General features: G+C 39.7%; 1 protein-coding gene across 1 annotated transcript; it reads right to left on the reverse strand.

Moving 5' to 3' along the window:
* Positions 1 to 318: 318 nt before the first annotated feature.
* RGS1 (regulator of G protein signaling 1) lies at positions 319 to 3888 on the reverse strand. Its single transcript, XM_066191967.1, has 5 exons — positions 3715 to 3888; positions 3246 to 3329; positions 2542 to 2603; positions 1814 to 1977; positions 319 to 1145 (listed from the first exon to the last, which is right to left on the reverse strand). Exons 1-5 carry the CDS (start codon positions 3816 to 3818, stop codon positions 960 to 962), a joined length of 600 nt encoding a protein of 199 aa, XP_066048064.1. The 5' UTR covers positions 3819 to 3888; the 3' UTR covers positions 319 to 959.
* Positions 3889 to 26702: the final 22814 nt, after the last annotated feature.

The raw sequence follows: 26702 nt of genomic DNA on the forward strand, positions 1-26702 counted from the left end.
AAGGGAAGCTCCAGCTTTCCCTGGCAGACACCTGTCCTTCAAACCAAGACAAGAACGTATCTTTTTTGGCGTCTGTGTAAGTCAGTATCGCCTGCTCCAGATAACTGAGATATGGTTGTGCAAAGTGGGCAAAAAGAGAGAGAAGTGGTGGAGGTATAATTAGTATTTGAATTTGAGATGAGAAGTAGTAGCACAGTGAGACTGAAAGGAATTGTGTGTTTCAATCTTTCAGTAACTACAATGGAAAAATCACTTCAAATAAGATGTAAAACCATTATAAATCTTTTTTTAACTGTATTTTAATGAAGAGTTACTTATTGTTTTTCAATAAATTAAACAGCAAAGATGCTACATACCTGCCTGCTGAATACAAATGTAATAAAAATACAGCTTATATAATTCTTCTATAATTCTTATATAATTTAAACAATACAGATTTTAAGACATGTCAATTTAGAATAAATTTACATAGCGCAACAGCATTGTAGAGCTCACACTCACACTTATTAACACTCCATGTATTTTTAAAAAAGTTGTCAGTGTTGTCTTGGCATTTTCTTGTTATGCCCAAAATTGTCAGTCATCCTAGTTTTCCTTCTGAACTTGATAGTCTTTTCCCAATGCTCAGCTCGTGAGTCTTGCACTTCCTAACATTCAGTAGTTCTTTGGGATGTGAGACACGATTCGGCATTTATAGTGCAGGTCAAACATTGGTTTCCGTATCCTGCCTTGACTCCATGGCATGTGGGAGGAGGGGATTTTCTCCCTGTGCTGCTCTCACCCTTATGATAGCCTCACCAGCTTTTATCCTGCATCCTGTTGGCTGTGGAGCTGTTTGCATCTTCCTCAGACTCCTCCTCCCAAGACAGGGCTTTTCCTTATCAAGATCCAACCACCGTGGAGGATCTCTTTACAGGATATTTGACAGAGTCTACTTAGCTCTTTACACCTCAGACACTTTATTTTGAAGTGTTGGTTTGCAGCTGGTTCAAAAGGTTCAGGTAGGATTTGGATTTTAAAAATCTGGGATACGAATCCCTTTCCATGAGGATGTACACTGTTTTCTGGGCTTCATCAAAACTTGTGTGAGTTGGGTCTTGAGCCTTTTTGGCAGTTGCTTCCCTCATCTGATAGTCAATATTGATCTGGAATAGAAGAAAAAAAAATTAAAAACTTGCCTTTAAATGTAGTCTCTTTCTATATGTCTTTGTCAATACATGCATTTGCAGCCTTTGAGCTCTGTGACAGTTCAATACAATATCGGAACTGTAAATCAGGGAAAATCAAATACCTGCGTCCCAGTTAGGCACAAAAATTGTTGTTCACTATAGAAATGTAGTTTGTTCTGGAGTCAGAATTAATACAAGCTCAGCTTTGAGGAACATCCTCCAGTTACTAAGAGAAATCGTGTTGAGTGTCTCCAGTTTAAATATGATCGACATACAGAACTTTAACTTTTCCAGAAGGACAACATATTTAAAAAGACAGGAAATGTTCTGTGGTGCTCCCACTCGCAAACACGAAGACCCTCCAAACGCCATCAGCAATTCCAGCTGAGCTGGCTCAGTGAAGAGCATCATGCACTGAGCTGCTGAGGCTTCTGCTGAACTCTGCTGGGACCTCCCCCAGTACTGGCCTGCTCCCTGTGACTGTTTGTGAGATCTGACAATGTCACACTGCAGGCAGCTGTGATGCAAGAAGGCACCTGAAAGTGTGTCTGTGTCTTCTTTTATGCCACTGAGTGAGGGTCTGAAAATCTCAGTGGAGCCACACTCCTCCCTTCTAACTCTGCACAAGTTGGCTTTATACATACCTGCTTAATGGCATCTGACTGAACAAATTCCTCGTAAATCCTCTCTGCTTTGCCATGTAAATGATCAGACTTGGTTTTCTTGTAATCCTCACAAGCCAACCAGAACTCAATGTTTTCCTCGCTGAACTCTGACTTCAGAAACTCACGAAATACACCTTGACCACCTAAAGCCAACACAAATAAATCATCTTTTATTATATGATACTTGTGACCAGGGAGGAGAAAGAAAATAGCAGGAGTTGTATTGAAATCTGATATAAAATCTTGCCAAAATACACTGTTCTTCTCTTCTTCAACATACTACAGATATTCTAAAATATTAAGACTGATGGAAGTCTTTTTAATTAAGTTCAGTGTTTTTAGATCTAGACTCTGGGTCTTGATCCTATAACAATGCACCCCAGTCCTTCCTAAATGGATTGTCTTAGAATATAAGTGGAGAAGAAACTCCATATTAAACCAATGCACTGTCCAAGGGTCAAAGATTGATTAAAATGAACTATTTGGTGGTTAATTGCTCTACTGAAAATGGAAAAAGACCTCAAAACCCAACTTGGAAGCCAAGCTGCAGCAGTGTCCATGTTACGCTAGAGCTGTAAAAACCTGAAGTGTAGCTGCTCATTTTCTGACAGCATTTATACAATGCTACAGCTTTGCCTGTGTGCTGAGATTAGATAAAACTTTGTTCTCAGAGTAAGAAAAAAGTCGTACTGAAGCAAAAGACTTACTTTGGCTGGCCAAGAGCTTTTCCAAAGATTGTGACCACTGAATAACTTCCTCTGCAGAAAGCCTAAGGTGAAAAGAAGAAGAAAAGGCTTTAGGCAAGAAACCATGGGGGTTTTTTGTATGTCTGAAGGAGACAAAATTTATAATTTATTATTATATTCCAGGAATATGTGCCAGGTATTTTACTAATTTATGGTTTTGTCATAATCTGAGATCCTGGAGACAGTCCACGTTGAGAAAAATAATCAGAGATAAAAAAAAAAAATATAGAACTATGATGTTATCTTGAATTCTGTTCCCAGGAAAATAGCCCTTTACTGTAAGTATGATAAAATTATTTTGTACCTCTTGGTACTTCTGTTTCCATATTTTTGCAATAAGAATGGTAATACCCCTACTCCTCATTTAAGTGAGAAGTATTTTTTCTTGTAAACTTTAGAGAACAGCTACAGTGTCCCTCTGATAAAAATGGATTTAACTGAAGGAATGTCTTCTCCCTCACTGTTTGATGCAAACATATCAAATCATTAATTAAAAATCCCTAACTTCATGAGTAGTTTCTAATTACTAATGTTCACCTCTCTTGCATTTTGGACATTCTAGATCTTTTTACCGTATCTGTTCTAGAAGTAGTTTAGAAATGAAGTAATTTACTATACAGTAATCTATGGTTGTATTTTATAACTTGGTGTGTTCCTGTACTTACATTATATTTCTAGAACTGGAAGTCTTGATCCCAGATTCAATATGTGGCACCATGCACTTCAAATAACTTTTGAGATCTGCACCACTGAAAAAATGAACAGACATTTTTCAATCCATTAGAATTGGAGTTGTGTTTAATTTCTATTTAAATTTTCTTCAAACTTTCAAACAGAGAGTTCCATCCTATGACCAAAGTCTGGAAACTTACATGTTCAAGTAATTTTTTAAAAAAAAGACTGAGACCCCCACTTTATCCAAATTCTATTTCTGATTACTTAAAGTAATCAATAAATTAATATGTTTAAGTTCAAGCTTTTTTTTTTTTTTTTAATGATGTTGCAGTCCTGGGCTTTGAGCAGGTTTTATTCATTTAGCCTGAACTACAGTGCTAATTCTTAATCTCCAAGATTAGTAGAGTGTTATTTTCACTTCTAATGCATTGAATTTTATACTAAGCTGTATATACTTACAAAGCCTTCTGTTTCTTTTTATGGACTTTGCCTTCTGCAAACTTGCAATCTTCTTTTCCATTTAATTCAGTCATGTTGTTGTGGGAGAAAAATAATCCTGGCATTTTCCTCGGCTTTAATGTGAAGTGCCCTTGGCCACGATGATCCTCCAGCCCCAACTGACAGCTCCCAGCCTCTGCTGATGCCTTTTATTGACGCAGGCAGCCCTGGGAGCTGGTGTGAGCAGAGCTGTTTATCATGTGTCTTCATCACAAACTCTGGAAGTTCCCCTTTCAGTGCTCAGTGACGCGAGTCTTTTTTGAGAAAGAAAACAGACAGCGGTGTCTCGGTGTCTCGTGGTTGAGGTTAAACCAGATGAGGCTGAATTGCTTTGGGGTTGTTGTGTCACTGTGTATGTCTGTTACCAAAAAAGACAAACCAAAACACTCTAGAACTTTGAATTCTTGTCCCTATCTGATAGGTGCTTGCAAGTCAGAAGAATTTTTTGGTTTGATCAATAGAGCTGCAAATACTGCAGTTTTTTCTTGACTTGTTCAAAATTCACTTGTTACATGCCTGTGCCCTGCAATTTCATACTTTTCAGTTGGTTAGGTGGACTCAACAGAAGACAAGGAAAAGACACTTTAAGATACTCCAATAATAAAGTTCCTTATGTGACAACCTATTTGAAAGTCCCCTGTAAGTTTTCAAACTAGAACATTACCTTAGACAGGCTTGTTCAGACACGTTGTGTGAAAATATTTAGAAGTGGTTTTCTCAGGAAGGGGTTTTGAAGCAGCAGGAACTTATTTAATTTGGTTTAATTTTTGCAAGTCGGGTTCTTTGGAAGCACAATGCCATATTTACGGAACGCCTCCCTAATTTTGAATGAGTTGGCAGGTATAAATATTAGTTAGGTTAGAGCTGTTGTAAACACTGACTATTACAAGCTGTTTGAGGGAGGTGTGAGTTGTTTGTACATACTTAGGTTCCACTGCAAAAAAGCAGTCATGGATACAAAGCAAGACAAAGAATTAGGTGTAACTCTCTATTTATCTGTCCAGGATGGTGATTTAGATGTTGAAATACTTCCTCTGGCCCCTGAGCATCCCAATTTCTGATTGTTTACTTGGGTTATTTGTTTCTGTGATGTTTCAAAGTTGGTGTGTTTGGGGTTTTTTACTAAACAGCGTGTGCGACTTTGATTACTTATAAATAGCTTGTGAATGGTGTGTGCAGGGCTGTATAAGATGGGTTGATAGTTGCTGACACGCCCCCAGCCTCCTTGGGAACTGTGGTGCGAAGGGCTGGGAGCCTCAGAGCTGGCTGCAGACAGATGTGCAAGGACAGACCGTCAGCATCAGGGTGGTTTTAACCACAGCAGGCTGCCAGACCCCTGAGTGCTGGCAGTGACACAAATGTGTCTGCAGGAAATATTTATCTCCACGCTATCAGGTGAACACTGCCCTTTGTGCAGAGGCAGAGGTATTTACTGACTGCTCTTACACCCCTAAACAGAGCGCAAAAGGAAGGAAGAGATGTTATCGGTGCCGGATTTGTTTTTGTATCTAACGTCCTGGGTTTTGACATTCTGCCACCCACCAGTCTCATTGCGTTCCCTCAGTCAGGAGCTGTCCTTGCTGGGAGGTTCCAATGCTCAGAAGGTCAGAGGGATGCTATATCCAAACCCTTCTCAGAGGAGGGCAACAAAAGGGTTAAAAAAGAACAGGGAAAATCATTTCTCATCTCATCTCCCAGAACTCTGTAGCCTCAGGCTAAAAGTGGGGCAATATCTTGAACTTATAACAGCTGGTAATTGTAGATAACCCACCAGTGAAGCTCTGTGAGTATGAGGGACAGTGTTGAAGAATAGGATGGTTGCTTTTTTGGTACCTGTTATCAATGATGGGCTGTTGACAGTTCATTTACAAGATGAGGAGTGCCTTTTCCCCATTTAAAATGAAATTACTCTCTTTACCTTTGGGATTTATTAAACATATCAATGCATGCAGCAGGTGTTGAGTCAGACCTTCCTGTAGAAAGGAATTCTCATGCTACTGAATCTCATTGTACCTCACCTTCTTGCAATAAATATTCTCTTAAGTAAAGAAAAAAGAAACATTCTTGTCATTTACATCAGGGTAATGCTGCTGTCCCACAGCATCTGAATTGTTTTCCAGGTCACACAATACTTGGATTGCTTTCCAGGTACTTTATTTGGTGGAGGAGACCAGTGGTGATTCACTCTTCTATGGAAGCCTACTCATCTTTAAGGTTTTACTTGTTGAGCCCAGTGCAAGTTTCCCAATCTCAAGCATGGGAGAAATTGTGTATGAGACTTAGGTACATGTACAAGTGAAGTGAGAGGGAAAAGAGGAACTGTAAGATTCATAGGGCTGGCAAGAAGTTTTTCTTATTGCTGGAGCAACATTCTACTTCTACAGACCACAGAAAAAACAGGGAGACAACTGCATGGAACTTCCTAAGTTAAAATTTCTTTGGTCACTCTGACATTGATTATTGTAAGGGATTCTGCTTTATGAAAGGGTTGGACTAGGTCCCACAGGTGGATTAGGTGTTGGTTCCCTGCAGTTTTCATGATTCTATTGTCCGAAATACTCTGACTTGACATTGCTAGTGACGAAAGTGCTACTTATTTTCAACTTTCAGCCTTAAAAATACAATACTTCAAACCCATATACACTCTTCCATATTCAGGATCACTATCCTTGTTTCCTGTAGACAGAAATGTCTGGTAGGATTTTTACATTCTACCATGAGGAGTAGCCATGTCCTGACCCAGTAGAATGCTTTTCACATAACTTCTTCCCTCCTGATTTTCTGGATTTCTTTCAGTTTCCTCATGGGATTATTTGTAACAGACTTGGCTTTTTCATCTCCCACAACCTTAATCTACCTATATAATTCTTCTCTCTATTTTATGCATGATGGTAAATTGCTGCTTGAAATACTTTCTCACTTAATAACTATTATTTTTTCCTATTATTACAGGAAATTGCAAAAAAATATATTTTAAGCATTACAGTTTTAGGTCTTATTGGAATAATCCCATTATTCGATACAAAACCCTCTTTGTCCTAAGGATGGCATTGTCTCAGTTGGTGCTGTCCAGCACAAGGACAGAGGAAAACTTTTTGCAGGAACTGCAGCATAGCTGGCTGTCGCCAGCTGGTTTCTACTCTTTTCCAGATCTCTTGTCCATTTGTGGTGACTAATTAGTCCAATTTTATGCACACAGAAGATGCTTACAAATATTTGCTAATATTCAACCTGTTTCTGTGCATCATTTTCTCGTCTTTCTGGACACCACTTGGCAGAGTATAAGAGAAAAAAATGTGAGAAAATTTCCAAGGTTACAACACTGGACAAGTTTGGTAAAAGCAAAGAGGACAAAAAGTTCCGTGAACTTCAAGTCCCATTTGCTGGTCAAAATTAATTCAAGCTTCTCCTTCTGACTTCTTCTTTTTTGTTTCTTTTTGGTCACTCTTGTCTGGCCTTACCCTCACTCATTCTCCATTTCAGCTACACTTTGTTTCTGAACGCTCTGTTTTGGCTTAGGCAAGATGTTGTCTTCCACGTGTGGCAAATTTTCAGCTTTGCTGCACTCTTGCTGTTGAGCATAAACTTCCCTGGTGTTAATCTGGCCACATCTGTGCTGAGCTCAAGTGCCCAGTCAGGCAGTGCTGCCCCACTGCAGCGCTCCTCTTGCCCGTCACGTAGCTGAGCGTTAGCTTAGTTGTGAAAACAAGTGATTTCTTTGAAATGCATCTGTCTCTTATGTGACCTAAAGAAATCAATTACTGATAATCCATCTCTATAGCACTTAAGGGAAATAGAAACTAGTTTCTGTGGGAGAGGAAACAGTGTGCATTAAAAAAAAAGGGGGGGGGAGGGTTGGTAGGTGCTTTTGAGTTGCACTGATATTATTTTGAAATGTTGACATTTTCTCTCATCTTACATAGTCAGTCCATAACAGAGTAATGCTAGCCATCATAAAATATTTTTAATTAATTTCTGTTACAGGCAAAAGTTTTCTGGAAAGAAATTGTGAAGCCACCAAGATGAAAATCCTGCCACTGGTTTTAGTGGACTCATTTTTGTGTTGGACTGATTTGATTGAGAACTGGATCTTTTAGAGGGCTATTTGGTTTTTTTCAAAGTTAAAATGTTCCCCATGTTAGCTTTTGTTCCTGATTAATTCAATGAGTTCTAATTTTGCAACCAATAAGGCATGAGTAGGGCTGAATGGCATCAGACTCCTTAAAATACAGGAGGAGTTCTAGATTTGAGAAATGAGTGGAGCCTAATGCCAGCCTGCATCAAGGAACGCCACAAGCTGAACTTTGAGCAATGATCCACCACCTGAGAGAGCCTTGTGGCATTGGGTCTATGAGAGACCTGACTCTGAAAGACAAGGGACCAGAGCTTTCCTGAAATCTGATTTTAGCTCTTTCACTTCCTCACTATAAAATGGCAACTCAGAAACATTCCTGCAAAATTCCAGTTCAGCCCAAAATTGCCCTGCCTGTCTCTGAAGTATCTGCAGAATTCTTTTAGAGGACTTTTTTGTTGTTGTTGTTTGTTTTTGGGGTTTTTTGGGTTTGTGTTTTTTTTTTTTTTTTTTTTGGTTGTTGTTTTGGGGGTTTTTTTTTTTTGTGTTTTTTTTTTTTTTTGTTTTTGGTGGTGGTTTTTTTTGTTTTTGTAGGGTTTCCCCTAGCTTCTGAGGGAACCTTGTGGGGTTTTGGGGGTTTTTCTGTACCGTGACAGTGGAGGAGAAACCTGGCAGGAGCTCTTGAAGCCACTGTGGAGAGCACACAATTATGTTTTCCGTGTATTTATGAATCAAATGGGTATTAAAATACAGTCCCAACCCTGCATCCATTCTCAGAGACCCACTGGCTCTGTAAAGAGATGACAACAGGCCTTTCCTTTGTCTGTCTCAACCTCTAAATGTCTCCATGGGTGCTGTGCTCTCAGCTTTTTTGACTTTAGTTGTGTCCCTAACCTCTCTGGCTGCTTCACGTGGCTTTTGTAAGTTACCATTACCTACTGGAAGCCTTTGATTTGAAACTTTGCAGAATAAAATTGTTCTTGTGGTTATTATTTTCTCTATGGCATATTTTCAAACTTTCATGACTTAACTTTACAGAAATATATTATCAATATTTTATGGCAAATATTGTTGGCATTAAATGTTGTGTTTATATGACAGTCAGTGTAAGGAGTTAGATATATATTTCCTCATCATACGAAAGCACATTTCACTGACATGCATATCCAGTAATTCCTTCTTTCTTATGACCGTTTTTAAATTAGACTGTAAAAAACAGTTTATCAGAAACCTGATCCTTTTATTTCTGGGGTTTTCTACCTGAAATAAATTAACAGTTGAATTTCTGTGAAATCACGGGTCCTTTAGTTTTCAGCCAGACTGTCTGACACCTGGATGAAGAAGAAGAAAAAAAAAGGAGAAAAATCTGCAGTACAGCAATTTCTGGGTGCTGAGGGTGATGCTTCCTGTATCTGCTGTTGGGTAGGGCAGGAAACGTTGATCGCTCACCATCTGGGAAACGCACACATTTCTTATTACCTCCTCACATTTTCATGAGTCCCACACTGCACTGAACCAGCACCTTGTTTCTCATGTGTCATTAAGCAAAACAGAGCAAGAGCAGGGCCTGTGGCACTGGGGTGTGAAGCAGAGCATGTTGAGTTTCCACTGTCAGCATGGAAATGTGATATGTGAGCATAATACAAGCTTAACTTTCAAAGCTTGAAGGCTTCCGTTTCATCTGAATCTTAACAGGGAAAATCAGATGCTCTTTCTCTCTCAGAGATGGTAAAATTCTGTATCCTTCAGTATTATAATAACAAGTGGTTTGTTTGAACACAGCAAGCTAAAACTCGTGGCATTCCTTTAAAAATATTTTTAATAACTTTTAAACAGTAGAAATATTACTGAAGCTTTTAGTGGAGTTATGCTGATAAAGACTTCTCTGAAGAACTGCACTTTTAAGTGCCTGTTTTGTACTTGGTGTTGTGAATTTCCTGACTGAATTTTTACTTCAGTGCCAGCCCAGATACAGCTCTCTTTAACAAAAAAACCCTCACAAGGATGGGTTCATCAAAGACTGCCTTGTTACTGGAAACCGTTCCAGACACAAGGAGGATCTGACCTGACTCTCAGGAGAACAAGCAGATATATCAGGAGACTATCTTAGCTAAGCAAGGAACTCATTATGGTGCTCAGATTAAAAAAACCCCAAACAACAACAAAAAAACCCCAACCACCAAAAAACCCCAAACAAACAACAAAAAAACCCACCCAAAAATGAACAAATCAAAACCAAACCAAAACAACAAAGAAAACCAGCCAAAGACAACACCTGCAAAAACCCCCTCCTAAAAAAAAAAAAAAAAAAAAAACAACCAAGAAAACCCAACAGCATACAGGGAATGGAAGAATGGATGTGCTAAATAGAAGGGAATTAGAAGCATTGTGCAGATTATGGATATACAGAAAATCATCTTCCCCCTTCAGGGCAGTGGAGCAGGCAGCCTGCAGTTCTGGATCATCTCCACCCTTGACGATTTTCCAGACTAGACTGAATAAAGCTGTGAGCAATATGGTCTGAGCTCATAGCTGATCCTGCTTAAAGTGGGGAGTTGGACTAGAAACCTCCTCAGTTTGATCCCAACATGATTTTTTGTGAGATTCTACATATAACTAATTCTACATATAACTACATATAGATTCTACATATAACTAATGAATAATAGTTGGAATATAGAAGCCTAATTCAGTTACCTGGGAAAGAATGGTAATTGTAGAAATTAATACAGGTTTCCAGCTCGACTTCTTTTGAATGAGAACTACACACTGGAAGTGCAACATTCAAATCACTATTTCTTCCATTTCCCTGTGAAAATACTTGTCTGGTATATAGGTGTAGTAGCAGAAAGTCACTTCAAGAAATGGGAAAATTGAAGATAGCTATGAGGTCTTAATTTAAATCTATGAAGATTTAAAAGCTACATGTTTTCTATGATGATCTTTGAGAACCTGCTCTTCTTGTGATGAGCCAGGAAAGGAATAGAGTTTAGTTGCATTTCCTGTCATTTACTTTGAATCTTACCTGCTGTCTAATTTCCGTTCTCAGGAACTGAAGGACAGAATACAACAGAAGGACTTGTATTTCCTTCTGTTTCCTTCTTCATTACATTTATGGTATTTGCAGTTTTCTGTTATGTCACAGGGACAGATCCCATCCATCCTGTTGGTGAACCTCCCTCCCTTCCATATGGCTTGCACCTGACACCCCTGAAACACTGGGACATCTGGAAACGCTTGAGCTCAGGTTGGGCAGGGCTCTGAGGTACCTGGTCTGGTTGAGGGTGTCCCTGCTTATGGCAGAGAGCTGGACCATGTGGCCTTTCAAGGCCACTTCCAACCCAAAAGTACTTTAGGATTTTATGCAATGCCTGCACTGGGCTAGCTGCTGCTGCTGCTGCTTAACTGCTGGCACCTCTGCATTTGGGGACATTCCAGCAGCTAGCTTATAATTCCTGGGAAGAACTGGGGCAAAGGCTTGTTATTAAAATGCAAATCTACTGTAGTTCTTTGAAAACTGAACTCCTCCTGGGTCATACACCATCTAGTTAAAGACAGGTGTTAGTAAGAAACAAGTGGCTTCATATCTGACAAGACAAATGTTCCTAAATGTATTCACCCGTGTCACTGGTGCCTGTGCTTGGCACCTGTGTTTAAGAATGAGTGCTTAACAAAACGTTTGGTGTCTGAGTTTGATTGAGAACAGCCTGATCCTTCACACTTCTTCTGGCAGGGTTAGGAACAGAATTTATGTACGTACCCACACTTTTGCTAAAAATGAATTTGTTTGCTAAAATGAATATATGCATCTTTGTGTCCCTGCATATCTGTCTATTCTCTAAAATATGTGGGAAATTACTCTGGTCTAATTTACATCTAAATTACAGGACATGGGCCCTTGTAATTCAGAACCACTGCTCAGCTCCTCATTAATTATCTATCTAGAAGCCCATAGACCTTGGCTGACGAGTACTGAACATAACCTTTGTGCAAAAGAATAGTTACCATATCCTCAGAATGGATTTTTCGAATATGCGTCATTATGAAAAACCAAACTCCCATATCCCACTAGTTTCTCACCTGTGGTGAAAACTCCTTATTTCAGCCTTGTTTCTCTGACCTCTACAGACAATTAAAACTGTCATTCCTGCAGTGTGGGCTGCCTGGTTTGGAATTCCCCACTGACTGTGTGCTGTACATGTCAGTAAACCAGGTGAGCTTTGATAGACGCGACCACTTCCCTTTAATTTTGAAATGAATTTGAAGATGAACACAAAAAAATTTCAGTGTGCAAAGCAAGATAACCAAATCTGGAGGGAAGGTTTCATATGAGCAGCAGGAAATGTAACCCGCTGAGTTTCATGACAATAATAGTTCTGCTCTTAACTGCTGAGCTTCCTTGCGCTGCTCTGAATTACTCTGAAAGAGTCATAAAACATGGAGGTACAAGTTCTGCTAACCTCAGTCATGGGGCCTGGAAACCACAGGCTAACAAACTTTAGAGACATACCTGTTCTGCTGGCTGGCACTGCCCAGGCAAGTGCTGAAAGGAAGCAAAAAAAAGACTTGTAAAAATATTTTTCTTTTTTTTAAAGTGTAGATATTTGTAAAGACATGTGGGTATTGATATGTGTATATAGAACTTGATATTATCTCCAACATCCCTTTAAACGTAACATTAGAACGGGTTTTCACTTTCCACATGTGATACGTTAACACCAGAATGCTTGCGGCACATGTGATAAATAAATACCTGTTAGGAAATATCTGTAGATACTTGCATGTATTTTATCAATAATGTTATTTAAAAGCCACTTTGTAACATCCAAGTCACAAAGTTCCCTCTCAAACACAGCTTATTCTTGGTTTTCTTTTAAATCATGTCATGTTTTACACTTGAGCAGTGAATTGAAACTCCCTGTGTTAAGTGACAGACAGAAGGACAAAAACTGTTCATGTTAGAAAATAAAATATAATAAAATTATTATTGTTCTGTACAGAAACATGGGTGTGATTTTCTTAGAATTGTTTAGAATTTGATTGCACCCTTCAGTTTCACCATGAACTCACATAATGTAGGAATAGCCACAGCACGTGAAGAACAGGGAAGGTGCCTTCCAGCATCATATTCTTATTTCCACATGTGTGTTAATGCATTTGAAGTCCTAATGCTCACTGTATTTTGTTGGGATTTTTTTTTAACTGAAGAATAACACCCCCAGCTATTTACTCCTAATGAAAAATCAAGTTGGGTAATGATACAGTTTGAATTAAAGTCAGGGGAGCTGGACTGATCACTGCCAAATTTCCCCCTTAATTGTGATGGTAAGAGACACTTCCCTCAGCTTGGAAGTTCTTTCTTTTTAGTTGTCTCTTCCTTCCTCTCACTACTGTTATTCAAACAGAGGAAACTCAAATTTACAGTGCATTTTTTTTTTCTCTGTTAAAATTTGTGTGGGAAAGATGTGTCCTATACTTTTTTATCATACAGGTTGCAATCTATGACCAAAATAAGTAAAGACAATGGTTCAGCAAATAAGAAAGCTCCCTTTTGAACTGAGTAAGAAATTAGACTTCACTCGCCCCAGGACACAGATAAATAGTGGAAAATTAATTATAAAATTTCTCCTATCAGTACAAAATTGGCTTTACCTGCTTTGTTTGTCTTCTTCTAGTGAATTGGCATGCCCTGCCACTTATTTCTCATGTAATAAACAGTTATGAATTATTAGCTTATTTCCAATGGGAAAAATTTTCCTATGGTAATGTTTTTGTTTGGTTACATTTGCTTAGAATCTCATGTGTTGCAGCTTCCCCCTCACATAAACAAGTACTGCTGCTTGGAAAATGACAAAATAAGGATGTTGTCTGACTACTGGGCAGGGGTAAAACGTAAAAAATGACATTCTGCATGACAGGGTCACTCTGATTTTGGCCCTCCAAAATAGAGTAAGCAGAATACACTAAACAGAAAGCTACAATAAACGTTGATGAGCATTTAAAACATCATTTCTATGTTCTCATGGCTCATGCAAATAACCCCATAAAGTCAGGTCATAATAAAAGAGAGACCTGACAACACTAACTTGCGTCATTTGAAGCTCAGAATACTGTTTGCATATTGTTCCCTTTTTATAACTTGCTTCATCTGCTATTGTAGCAAGATTTGTATTTTATAAGCCAACCTCTTTTCGACTCCTTTTACGTTCATTGAATAACCAGCACCACTTTCACTTGTCATCTGTTTTAGTCTCTCTGTGGGTTGCTATGGAACATTTCAAATATTAGGGAACTGCGGAACTGCATAGCCCAAGGCTCCATGTGGTTTCCAGTCACAGAGCAAAACAACTGGAAAAATGTGATCCCTGAACCCAAGAGCCTAAAACAGGCCTCAGAACACTACAACACATGGAATACATATTTTATGAAGCTTATGGTTTACGATGGAATGAGGATGCTGTTTACCTGACCTGCCCATTGGCAGGTTCAGGTCAAGACCAAACATATTTTCAGACTATTCTGCTACTTCTGCAAATGTAATTTCTGTGAATTTTGTTTTCTTGCTTTCAGTGGCTCGTACTGACGCCTGTTTCCTTTTTGCCTAACTTGTGTTATGCCTTGGACTCACAAAGAAGTAGGGACTTTTTTGTCTGATTTCCCAGTACTGTATATGCTGCTTGCATTTTCAAGGAAAAAAATGAGGGCTGATATGAAGACAAAGAAACATAATTGCCTGAAAACGACATGTTTTTATGCATCACCTTGGACCTGTAGCTTATCTGGATTCTTGTCCCCTTTGACCATCAACTTTTGCTCTTCCTTCTTTCTGTGAAGCATCTCTTCAGTGCTTGAGACCATTCAGCTCAGCCTCTGCCTCTGCCAGTGCTATATGAAAATGTCAAGACGATGGCAGTGTTCAGAAGAGCTGTGGGGAAGGCAAGGCTGAGAGGGACTGAAACATTTGATCTGATAAGAAAGAAAAAAGCAAAGGATTTAAAGAGTGAGAGGGCATTGTTCCCATACAATCTGCTACTGTGCTGTGGAATGAGTCTCAACCTTGTACTTTCTCAAGGCAATAAAAAAAAAAAGCTCTCACATTGATTTTCTCCCTAAATTTGATAGTAGAGTTCAGCTTGAAGCTTTGTGTTCTGTGAAAATAGCAATGAAAGCTCAGTACTGTCCCAAGTGTAAAACTTACCAAGCATGTGTGAAGTGAGGCTTTGGAATATATAAAAAAATCTCAGTTTTAAACTCCTCAGTCTCCTGGGCAGGGCAGTGAGGTCTCATTCCTGTGCCCTGGCTCCAGGAGTGGCACAGAAACCTCAGCCTGCAGAAAGCTGTTTGTTCCACAATTCATGCCAGAGCTTTAAGGCATTCCTCTCATGCATGATGCTGATTCTCAGAAACACCTGGAGCAGCTGTGGCCACCAGAGCATTCGAGTTGCTCTCCCCAGGGGTTGCCAAAAGGAAACCACTTCAGAATAAGTGGTTTTCCTTTGTCTGAGCAATGTTTATCGGCCTTTTTCAAAGGTAGTTGACTTCACTGCTCCAATGGCTGACAAGATGTGGTAGGGAGGGCGTACCTGAGATTTAGGACAGACCCAGTGCCAGGATTCTTAGGAATAAACTTGGGAATCTGTCACATACACACAGCACCTGTCTAGCAGTGTTACATTCCCCATCTTTACTTCCTTCCCCATGAGTCTGCCTGCCTTTTGTAGGGTCTCTGCTGCGTATTAGTTTATTGCAGAATATATTGCAGAGGCAGATGAGGAAGTTTTATGCAGCATGCACAGAAATGTAGGATGCTCTGTAAGCACAAATAACTGACTGTTGTGAACTTACCCTGACAATGAAAATAACTGTTCTTATTTCAAAGGCAGATAAAAGGATCCCTAAGAAATCTGTGATATGCTGGAAAACTCCAAGTCTTTCTACTAAGAATGATGAATAAACTTCCTAATGCTGCTCCTGCAGTATTTTATTTAAAAGCTCTAATTTAAAAACAATAGTTGAGTTGCACTTATATTAATGAGAAAACTCTCTCAACATAATTTCAGATAAATTTTCTGGTTCATTATCAAAAATCCAGCTCAGTAATTCCTTAATCACTGCTTAACTGCCTAATGGTGTTTTTTCTCTTAAGCATGAGGAATTTGGTGTAAATACCATGCAAGCATTCTTATTTTAACATGCTATCCAGCCTGTTTTCCCCGGGTGTAACTTGTCTAACACAGAGTTCTGGTTGATTGTTGGCTATTTATATAGAGATATATTCTACATAATAGAGATTTTTTTTTTTTACTGAAGTTTTACTCAAGAAAAACAACAGCAAAAAAAAAAAAACCAACAACAACAAAAAGCCAAACCAAAACAAGGCAAAACAACAACAATAAAAAACAACCAAAGAAACCCACCACACAAACACAGAAACAAACAAAAAACCCCAAACCCCAACACTAGCAAAATTACAGCAACGAAGTTTGGATTCTATGTTCCGGAGTGTATTGATCTTAAATCCCCACATGTATGCCAATCTACATTTGTAATGCAAAATGTGCTTTGTGTATTCCTGGGACAACTGTTGAGTGTAACACAGGACACACCTGGTGCCACTGATACAGGTGTAAAAAAACCCAACAAAGCAAACAAACAAAAAATGGTAGATGATGCTATATGCTTTGGGTCTGCAAAAGTTGAACCCATGTGCTTTTTCATAGAGTTTCTCTTTAAATTGTAATCCCTTTGAAGTTTTGTGAAGAAACAAGTATCCAAAAGTGGAGACTCTTACACTAACTGCCACGTGAACCTGCCTGAATACGAAAGCACATTGGTGACAAAGCGGCCTTGTGCAGACATGAGGGAAGAAAGCAGACAAGCTTGCTTCCTCAAAAAAATTAAAGGATGGGAAATTTGTATATTTTGAATTCAAATCCATTTTGTCTGCTTTTATTTGTAAGCTAAGGTTTCCTGCTCTCTGCTGGCCCCAGTTTCCCTGCCAGAAAACACATTGCATGTGTGATGCTGCAGAATTAGATTGGCAAATATGAAACCTTGAGCTTCAGAGGGGCTTAATCAGCGTGCTGGTCACGCATCAGCATCATTTACTGATAAAACAGTGAGAACAGGACATGACAGAGAACAGAACATGACAGAGAAGGAGAAGGAAATAGATTGACTGTTGGGTACAAAAATAGCTGAGAAGTGGTGTTGAAGTGTTTGGAAAATGGAGTGTGGGTTTTTTTGGTGTTAAAGCATGTGTAAAACAAAGTTTCATTGCATTCACCACGAAGTTTCTTAAACAAGTTTCATTGCAGCAGTACCAGACGTCACATAGTTCTGGGCTGAAACTTGAGTAAATTGGGTCTAATTCCTGTGCCTGCCATGGATTTCCTGTGTGAGTTATAGCAAAACTTGCTCTTGCTGGGTTCACATCAGTCACTGGGGCAGGTGTCTGCTCCCACGAGGCAGAGCAGCGTGTCTGGAAAGTCTGGGCAGCACTGGCGGGTGTGACCCAGCACCTGTGGCAGCCCCGCGGTCTCCTGAAGTGCCATGAAGATCCTGCGCTACCTGAGGGCGTGTCAGGTGTCGATGTATCACCGTGGGCCACAGAATGGAGCCTTCTATCTTTTCTCGACGCCTGTCAAAGCGGGGAAAGACTGGTTGCTTCTTGTTCCCTTGAATTACTGTGTTCCCTACTGAGTTTATAAAACAAGCTTTCCAGAGGCTACACAAGATACAAAGGGACTGTGTGACCTGAATATTCCAGCAGTCTTTTTCTGAGCATTCTCAAAAATAAATCAGTCCCTTAAGTAATAGCAGAGAGAGGGAAAAAAAAAAACCCAAACAAACAGCAACAACCAACCAGCCAACACTGTCATTGTTAGTAGAGGTTTGAAAACCAGAATAGTGATGTTATATTGAGGAAAAATTAAATTTAGAGTAGCAAGGTGTAAGCATGGATTGCCACTTTATTCACTTACAGTGGAGGAGATTTTAAGCTCTTCAACGACTATGAATTTTTATGGCCATTTTTATACAGGAATGAAAAGCTAGAAAGTACTTACACCTGTACTGGTTATCCACAAGCAAAGGGGCAAGGACGGAAATTGGAGGAAAAGGATTTGTGTGGATTTATCAGATGTGCTGCAGGTAGTAGAACAATACAGATCCAACAAAAACTTGTTAAGGAGAAAATGTAAAATGAACCTTGGTGTAGTTTCATGTAAGCAAAGACCAATTTTGAGTTTTACTATCAGAATATTTGGATGTCCGCATTTCACACAACCCCCAGGCTCTGAGCTGCTTTTGTTCAGGAGTAGATGTCTAGCCTGAGACAGGAATGCTGAGCTCAAAAGGCTATTAATTCAGGTTAATGTGGATCTGAAGTGAATTAATGTTTTATGAGGTTGTCAAAGGTACTTGGCCTGGGTTTGACTGGATTTTTCTAAATGATTTGCTCAGAGTATGAAGAGTCAAAGCACACAGACTTCAGGCAGCCACCGGCAGACCCTGCAAAACAGCTCACAATACACTCCTATACCTCGATTTTGGGGAATACCTTCTAAAGTGTGTTTTGTCTCTTTGCTTTATTGCTCCTTAGATTATTAAAAACACAAAAGTAATGCTTTTTTTTTCCCTTCCTTGTTTCCTTTTCTAACTTTTAGATACATACAACATGACTACAGCTGATGCTTTCCTTAATTTACAGTCTCTCCTGCCTTATTTAAGAAGTGAATGTGGGGGGCCTGTGCTTCCCCCATGCTGTTGCCATGTCCCATCTGTTAAGCAGAACATTAGAGATCTCCTGGAGCCCTTCTGCCTGCAGAGCTTTTTTACAAATCTCACCACAAGGTTACAAACATTGAGCGGAATGAGTAAGAGCAGCCCCTGGCTGATTAGTCAGCATTTTAAAACGAAAGCAGACAGCTCCCACCCAGCCCCATTTCAGGGGACAGGAAAAAGGAAATTGGGGATCAGAAGTCTGAGGCCGTGCATTGGAGGCACACGTCCCGCAGAACCACAGACCCAGCCTGCTCTTACGTACCGTCCCCTCATATGACCAAGGGTTCACTTATCCAAACTATTTATTTATCTCTGAATGCATCAAATAAATCCATTTATTTATTAAATCAATATTCATAAACCCCTCCCCTTTACATGAATGAAGTGACAGCACATGTCCACACCACTTCATAGACCTTCATAAGACCAAAAGATGTAGTCTTTTCTTCAATTACGCTATAAGTCATTTTCCAAAGGAAAAAAAATATTCATAAGTTTATTAAAAGTGTTGTGGACTGTAGTTCATGCTGGATACTAAACCAATAAGAGTGTGTATTTTCAGTATGCATAATTCAATTTTTAACGACTGACTTTAAGAAATATTACAGTGGTTAATCATGAGAAGAAGGGTTCTAACATACCTTAAAGGCCTGGTCAAATGAATTTTTACCTCATTTATTCTAGTATTTGAATCTGAGGATGAAATAGATGTTAAGCCTGCCACTGAAAGAAAGATCTTTAAATGACATTTCTTTAAAATGTATCAATTATGATATTATGACTATGATCCCAAGCTCAGTCATGTAATTGTGATTCATGAACACAAAAGACAATTTATCAAAGAAAGTAGGACTGATCAATTTTTGATTTAAACTTCTGTGATTCCAGCGTATGTGACATTTAGTTGTGTAGTGAGATGTAACTTGTGTCTGTTTGGACTGTGGAGAGGGTGAGGAGGGTTGGATTTTTTGGTTTGGTTTTTTTTACCTGACTAATTGCGGGGGAAAAAAAAAAATAAAAAAGAATCATGAAGTTCCTGTAATACCACTCAGAGTAGGAAAAAATGTTTTGGAAAGTAAAGCATTTTAATAAAAATAGTTAAAGAAAAATCAAAGAAAATCAAAGAAAATCTGTAGACAAAAGGGATTTTACTCCTATCATAAAATGAAGCAAATATTTGCCACAGCCCCACCAAGGCTTCTGTCTACAGAGCCCCATGTACTTCTACCTACACTTTTTTCTGGACAAAGTGACATCCTTTGGAGGATATACAAGGCTATATTTTAGACTGATCAATACATTTTGAGTGTCCACACACTCCAATAATTTCAAGAAAAAGATAATTAGACCAAAACACTGCAGAATCAGTTCTTGGACTTTGAAAGCCAATGCCTCCCTCCTAAGTTTCTCACCTCTCCCTCTGCACAGAAGTTTGGAAAGGGTTAAAAAATACATATTCACCAAGTCACAGAGGCCTTGGAATTTCTCTGCTTTCCCTTTCTGTAATGTTTGCCATGAACCAAACCCCAGGGAAGGAAATAAAGCATTTCCTATGGGCAGACTTGCAGAAGTACCCTTGAAGTCCTGTGAAACATCTACCTCTGGTAATACCAGTGGATGAGAAAAAAGGTGCTCAGAAACTGATATAGGTTTTAGTCTTATGAATATGTGGAGGCACAATCAGGTTTATTAAATTTTGCCTTGGACAAGACTACTTAAAGGTTCAAAGGAAATGCTAGTCATTATTGGTATTTGTGGCTTGGAGTTTTTTTTAATTAGACACAATAGGGACTAGACTTTCCTGGTTCAGAGAGCTGTGACTCCAAATGTAAGTGAACCTGTAAAATTTAGGATGCATTCATATGCATTCCCTTCCATTTTAAAGGCACCATAACCTGGTCATCTTTCTGTGCTTTTATATTAACGCCATAGTTAAATTTCGCACTTCTGATAATAAGGGCAAGATAAGACAAAGTCTCTAAGAAATAAGATCCCCTTGTCCTGTGTCTGTATTTTTTCAGCCCTCGCACCTTCAACTGACTTCACTAGGATCTGCAAAAATGTAACTCGAGGAATGCTCCCTAACCAAGTCCATTAATCACTGGCATGATTTCCTTGTTCTTACAAATCCTGTTGACAATGAAACAGTACAACTGCCAGAAGCTTAAGACTCTTTCTGGTTGTTATTAGCAACCAGTTTGTATCATAGAATAAATGTCCAACAGCCAGGGTGTTCTGTGTTCTCTCTTCTTCAACATTATTTGATTAATGTTGGTACACTCAGCTTGATGAAGAAACATTTACTGAGAGGAAACCGGATGATAGGCACAATGCTGCAATTCAATGTACCTTGTGAATAGCAATAAACCAGCAACTGGTTCTGCTGATTCTGAAGTTCATGTGAGGAGTTCCGAGGATCATGGGGTTTATAGTAGACTCTACAGTGAGTCTAGATGTCAGATCACAGAAGATTAAAGGGCTAAATAATACCTGTAAAATAAATTCATACAGTAAATTCAAAGGTTTTTAAGCCCCTAAAAGACCTAGATGACCTAGCTGGATGTCCTGCAAAATAAAAGCTTTACAACTGTGTGCAAGTAAAACATTCTTTAGAATGCTATCCAGTTTGGATTTAGACCTTAGTATCAGTCTATTGTGTCTTAACATGTTCTTGTCATTAAACAGTGTCTCATTCTAGTTTGAACTGGTCTTGCTTTTGTATTTCTAGTTCTGTTATAGGCTATGATGACATTTTTTGTTGATCTGTTCCATGACAAATTAAATGGATTTAATTTCTTTGTTTCTTTATTGTTAAGGAGATTACTGGGACCCAATTGTTCTTTCTGTAATCCTTTTAAATTTGGAAGTGATGGTTTTAACACGTGGAGATCAAAACTAGGTATGGGATGGTATTTATGTCCCACTTGATATGTAAGGATGTTAATGCCTCTCTGTATGAATAATCAAAGTACAAAAATGAACTCCCTAATCATATTGGGAATGCACATGCATATGTTGTATTGTGTTTGGGGATGGTCTCATTCATTTTGGCATACTTTGAGATTTTTACAGAGTAGTTCATGTTTTTGAAAACATTTTTAACAAAGTAAAAATGTTTTACTGAGAGTGTTTAAAAAAGGACACTCCTTATTTGCCAAGGTTGAAAAGAAGAATCCTTGATTTTCCCGTGTTCTTTAAAGAATAAGTCTCTTGTCCTGATTTTTAAAGACACAATAGTGGAGGTTTTTGATAATTTGTGATGAGGCACTATGTAAATGCTGTCATTCCTTGGTGATAAAGTGTCACTAAGTCTTGTGGACTATGAAGTCATGGAAAAGAACAGTTATGATCAGAAAGTACTGCATGCATTTCAAAATTTCTTCCTCATCCCAAGAGCCAGAAAGTGTGAGGCAGCTGCCTAAATATAGGTGCATACTGTCACTGCAGGTGCCCTAAAATTTTGAAGGTACATCTGTGACTTTGAACTTACAGTTTCTGGCCTTCTAAAGTAACAACTAAGGGGCAAGTAGGAACCCGTTCAGAATGTAAAGTAGCACTAAATAGCTTTATTAAATAAAAATTAAATCTCCTCCTGGATACTTTCGGTGAAGTGAAAGAGGGTGTTGTGGTTCTAATCCGAGACTAAGCCTTGTATACTCCAGGTGTTTACTATTGTTATCCCACATTTCTGGCTGAGGTTGAGCCTGGTGCTGAAGGCAAACAGAATTAAGAACCGAGTCTTTAAATATGCAGATGATGTAATAGCTGTGCCAAGTGGATGGCTCAGTCATTTCTCAAGAGGTTTTTGCTCCTGGAGCACATTTGTGTGCAGTCTTAACTTGTTCTCTTTGGAAGCTTCTGCCCAAGGATATCTAAACACTGACCAGTCTCTTCTCCCAGAGCAGAGAAGCAAATCAGTCTTTCTGCATGTATAAAGCCTTGCTGTCCTCTGCTGGTAACTAATACAAACTTTTAATTTTTTGAAAAAACCATTGGGCTTGTCTGAGCCCACTTTTCTGCAAACTACTCTTCTTTGTATCCCTTTAAACCTTGGTAAACTTGGTGTTTGTTTTATTTTTGTGCCTGTGCTTGAGTGACTTGGGTCAAGGAGGCCCTAGTACGTTTCTGACTCTGTCCCTGCTGCCAGAGGTCTGAGGGCAGTGGGGAGAGAAGGTGTGAAACAGAAGGGTTGTGGGTGCAAGGAATGGAACCTTATGTAAGGGTCAGGTGGTGGGTGGAAGCAGGGTGAGATTTTGTCATGCTGAGAATAGAAGACATGAGTTTCCATAGAGAAAAGAGGCTGCCCTGGCCTCTCACAACAGCTTCTTTAAAAGGGTGTTGCAAATGCTGGAGTTAGCGATTTACTCCTAGAGTGGGAGAGAGATGTCTTTGAGCAGCAGAGGCGACTGTGCCCCAGCCTGCGCCAGGATGGGCAGGTCAGGAGTGGGGAGGAGGGGAGCACTCCAGGATGAGTCAGGCATGCAGAACAGTTGGGCACATTGGCAGAAACTTTCCATCCAAGTCACCACCTTCTTTCTGGCTTTTTTTGAGATGGCCCTTAAACCTGACAGTAGTGGAAATATCACGAGTATACATCTATATATAGATGAAGAGGCTCAAGTGTGGGCCAGAGTGCTATCTCCATCACCCTCCCCCAAGGCAGACAAACCAAAAAAAGCATATGAGGCCACAAGTCCACCCCCAGGCTGAGTAACATTCAGCATCTGTGGGCAGAGACAGGCGTGGGCTCGCATCACCAGGACCTCAAAAACCAAAGTGCTCCAAGTCAAGATAAAATGCAAGAGAGAGCAATGGGAAGTTGGGGAACAAAGGGTTTGGTGTAAAGAAAAACCCAAAACAGAACTGAAAGTGTGTTCACAGAAGAACCCACACCAGTCAGACAGACACCCCTCAGTCACAAGATAAGCAGTGGCTGGAGTGAGGGAGATTTGAGATAGCTGTCCTGGGCTCTTTTGCACCTCCCTGCATCCCAACTTAGCTTGTAAATCACTGGTTATTTCCAAATGAGGGAGGAAATATTGCAGTCATGAAGAAAATAGTTTTTATTCCTGTTCTTTCCTCTCCAACCTTATCCTGAGATAATCTCATGACAACCTTTTTGAAAGATACTTTTTTTTTTCTTTTTAGGCAGTCTGGGGGTTCACTCATCATCTTGCCATCAAAAAGCTTTTAGTGGAAAATCCTGGCCTTGACATACAGAAACACAATTTTTTTCAGACTGTTCATTCATATTACAGGGTCTGAACTTGCTGACAAATGAGGTCCAAAGAAATTGACAGCAAAAAATGTTCTCTATCACAGCAATATCTGAAAAAAGCCTCCTCCAGCTTTGCGTCCCTGCCACCTTTCTATGCTGCCCTTAGCAGATGGTTTGTGCATGGTGTTTTACAGCTTCCTTATCCAACCCACCGAGACAGTATTGAGCCCAGACTGTAGCCTGGGGGAAAAAAAAAAACAAAACACCCACAACCAAAAATGCTGTGTTTTCTCAAAATGTTCTCTTTCTTTCTCCGTCTTTTACAGTGAGGACTTGATTTTCTGCTCAGCAGCTGGGAGGTGAGCACATGTTTACACACCTTCTGAATTGGCCTTCTTTCCTGAGGAGAGGACAAGTGACATGGTCTGTTGCAAGCACAGAGTGATAAATGGGTGCTTAGTGTGCAGAGGTTAAAGAAACTGTTTAAGAAACCTTCCTTTAATTAGCTCAATATATCTTCCCTTTCTGCTGCCTCTCTTGCCATGAGTTATGAGTTATTTAATGTAGCATCAAGGCACGGACTTATAGTTCCCATAAATGATGGATGTTTGGGGAGATTATTTGACAGGTCACAATCAACATTGCCTTATAGAGTACTCAGGAGAGTTTGGAAAACACGTGTCCCAGGTACATAAGTGCCTACTTAGTGGAAAAATGTTTTACTGTTGTAACAGGCTGGGACACTGTGTTAACATGGTGCTGTGAGCCTTTAAAGGGCAGCTTCTAAAAGTGAGAGAAATACTCTAAAGTACATTCTGGCAGGAGGCAGTATCCGCCTGGGTGCTTGAGGTGAAAGGGGGTTTACTTCTCTAATGACAACCTTGGCCCTCTTTTGTGATCTCTTTAAATGTGGGGTAGAGAGGTAACACAGGCAAGGGGTTGGAGAGATTAGAAACTGTGACAGGGAGAGAATGTGACACAGAATGTTCCTGAGAGTTTGTAAAAGCTTTTGTTCACCTCTTCTCTTGCTTTGTATTTTAGCCTCATGCTGTACCCAAACCCATAATCATTTTGCATTTTCATATTTCATATGCTAACCTTAATCAGTGGCTGCAATGCACAATCCCAATGCTTCTCCCTTGGGGGTTCAGCTGGTAACTGAAAAACAGGATGCTGGAGAACCAGCCCTAGCAGAGACAAAAACCTTTGCTTCAAATTCAGTCATTCATGCCTGATTTAGTCTTTTTTACACTAAACTGGTGCTTATTGTTGTGAATGAAACAGAAGCACATCTGAGTTTAAACTGCAATGTGGCAAGCTGCTTCATATTTGAAGCATTAATTTGAAAAGACACAGATCTTCCTTGTACGCATAATAAACAACCTGTGAACTCCTGTTTTCAAACACAAGAAGTTCTCCTTCCTGCTCTGTGTTTTCAAATCAGTCAAAGCTGTAAGAGATGAATTTGTCCCTAACCTTCAATACCCTGACACAGTCTTCAACCAAAGCACAACGTGTAAACAGATGGTTCGTCTTGTTTAAGGGAAGAAATCTCATTTCCTGCAGTGATGTGTAAAAGAAGGCTGAAGATTGCTGTGGGAGGGGCAACCCAAAAGGTCCTGGAAACAGTATTGTTTGTTATACTTTGGAGTCTCTAAAAGGATTCAAAAGAGGGAGAGTACAGAGGAGCTAATTAGCTGCTGGCCCAGGCAGGCCAGCTAAAATAAATGCTTTTTCAGTCTGGTGCCTCCAGTTCACTTAGCAGTATCTGCATTTCTGTGTTTTTCTTTCCAAAAGATTGTATTTACCACGGAAGCTCAGTTACACATCTCACCTTCCAGAGCTTTCCATACCATCCTCTAATCTTCATCATGAGAGCAGAAGCTGCTGTCTTGCTTTTGTCCTCCCACTGGACCTCGTACTGGCTTCCTTCTCCTCGAAAATCTGTGAGACAACGGGCAACCTGGGCTCCTCTGTTGGTTGCCTCTTGTGTTGCTGATACCTGCAGGCTCCCAGCAGCTCCCTGAGCTGTCAGTCACACCTAACAGACAAGCCTGGTGGCTTCTCCCACCGTGGTGCCCCAGAAAGAGGCTTGTATGTGTCTATAAAAATGTTTTAAAGTAGTTTTGGGACATTGACATCCAGCATTCACTCAAATATATTTAAAATTTACTTCAAATATCAGATGTTCTAATTAATAGGAGGATGCAGATGGTTTAGAACACAGCTCAAAACTCCAATGAGGAGAAATGCTAGATATTCTGACTTAATTTTAGAAAGTCATTCAGTCTTAATGCCCACAGAACTATCTGTAAAGCTGCCACAAGGTGGTACCACAGTATTTTATAACATTTTGACGTTTTTGTATTAAAACAACTATTTTCTTAGTAGAGGTGCAATGTAGAAGAGATAAGGGTGCAAAAAGATGCCTTTCTTTGAAGATAATGCCCCTTTACTGCTGGAGAGGGTTTCTTGCAGAACTTGGCACTGCTCCTGCAGAGGCACCAGCAGCTGGGTCTGTCTGACAGCACCAAAGTAACCAGGCACCAATGTTTGCAATTTGCTCTCCTGCAATAATTATGCAAGATGGATTGTTTAGGTTTTGAAATTTAAGCAGATTAATGTTTTCCTAACAATGATATCTGCCTAAATAAGTAAATAATTTTGATGTCTGTCCCGATTTTTCCCCTTCCTTCTCCCAACGTTAGCCATTCAAAAGTTCTCCAGTTCTTCAGTTAAGGACAGATTGTGCCTGGATTGTGCAAAGACACTCTCCTGAAAATGCCAGGATGTTTAAGTGCCAAGGGAACAAGAAGCCTGGCAACAATTCTACTGTCTGGGAATTAAGCACCAGCTTGGTGTCTGTGTCAGGTG

This window comes from Chamaea fasciata, unplaced genomic scaffold, assembly GCF_029207755.1.
Source record: "Chamaea fasciata isolate MVZ Bird 193981 ecotype frontalis unplaced genomic scaffold, bChaFas1.0.hap1 SCAF_10, whole genome shotgun sequence".
Taxonomy (NCBI): domain Eukaryota; kingdom Metazoa; phylum Chordata; class Aves; order Passeriformes; family Sylviidae; genus Chamaea; species Chamaea fasciata.

Excerpts from the sequence above, each read along its gene's own strand:
- RGS1 (XM_066191967.1), bottom strand. The coding sequence starts at position 3,818 with ATGCCAGGATTATTTTTCTCCCACAACAACATGACTGAATTAAATGGA. Across the intron at positions 1,978-2,541 it reads AAAGCTCTTGGCCAGCCAAA|GTGGTCAAGGTGTATTTCGT; the intron begins GTAAGTCTTTTG and ends TGTTGGCTTTAG. Across the intron at positions 1,146-1,813 it reads AGTCAGATGCCATTAAGCAG|ATCAATATTGACTATCAGAT; the intron begins GTATGTATAAAG and ends CTTCTATTCCAG.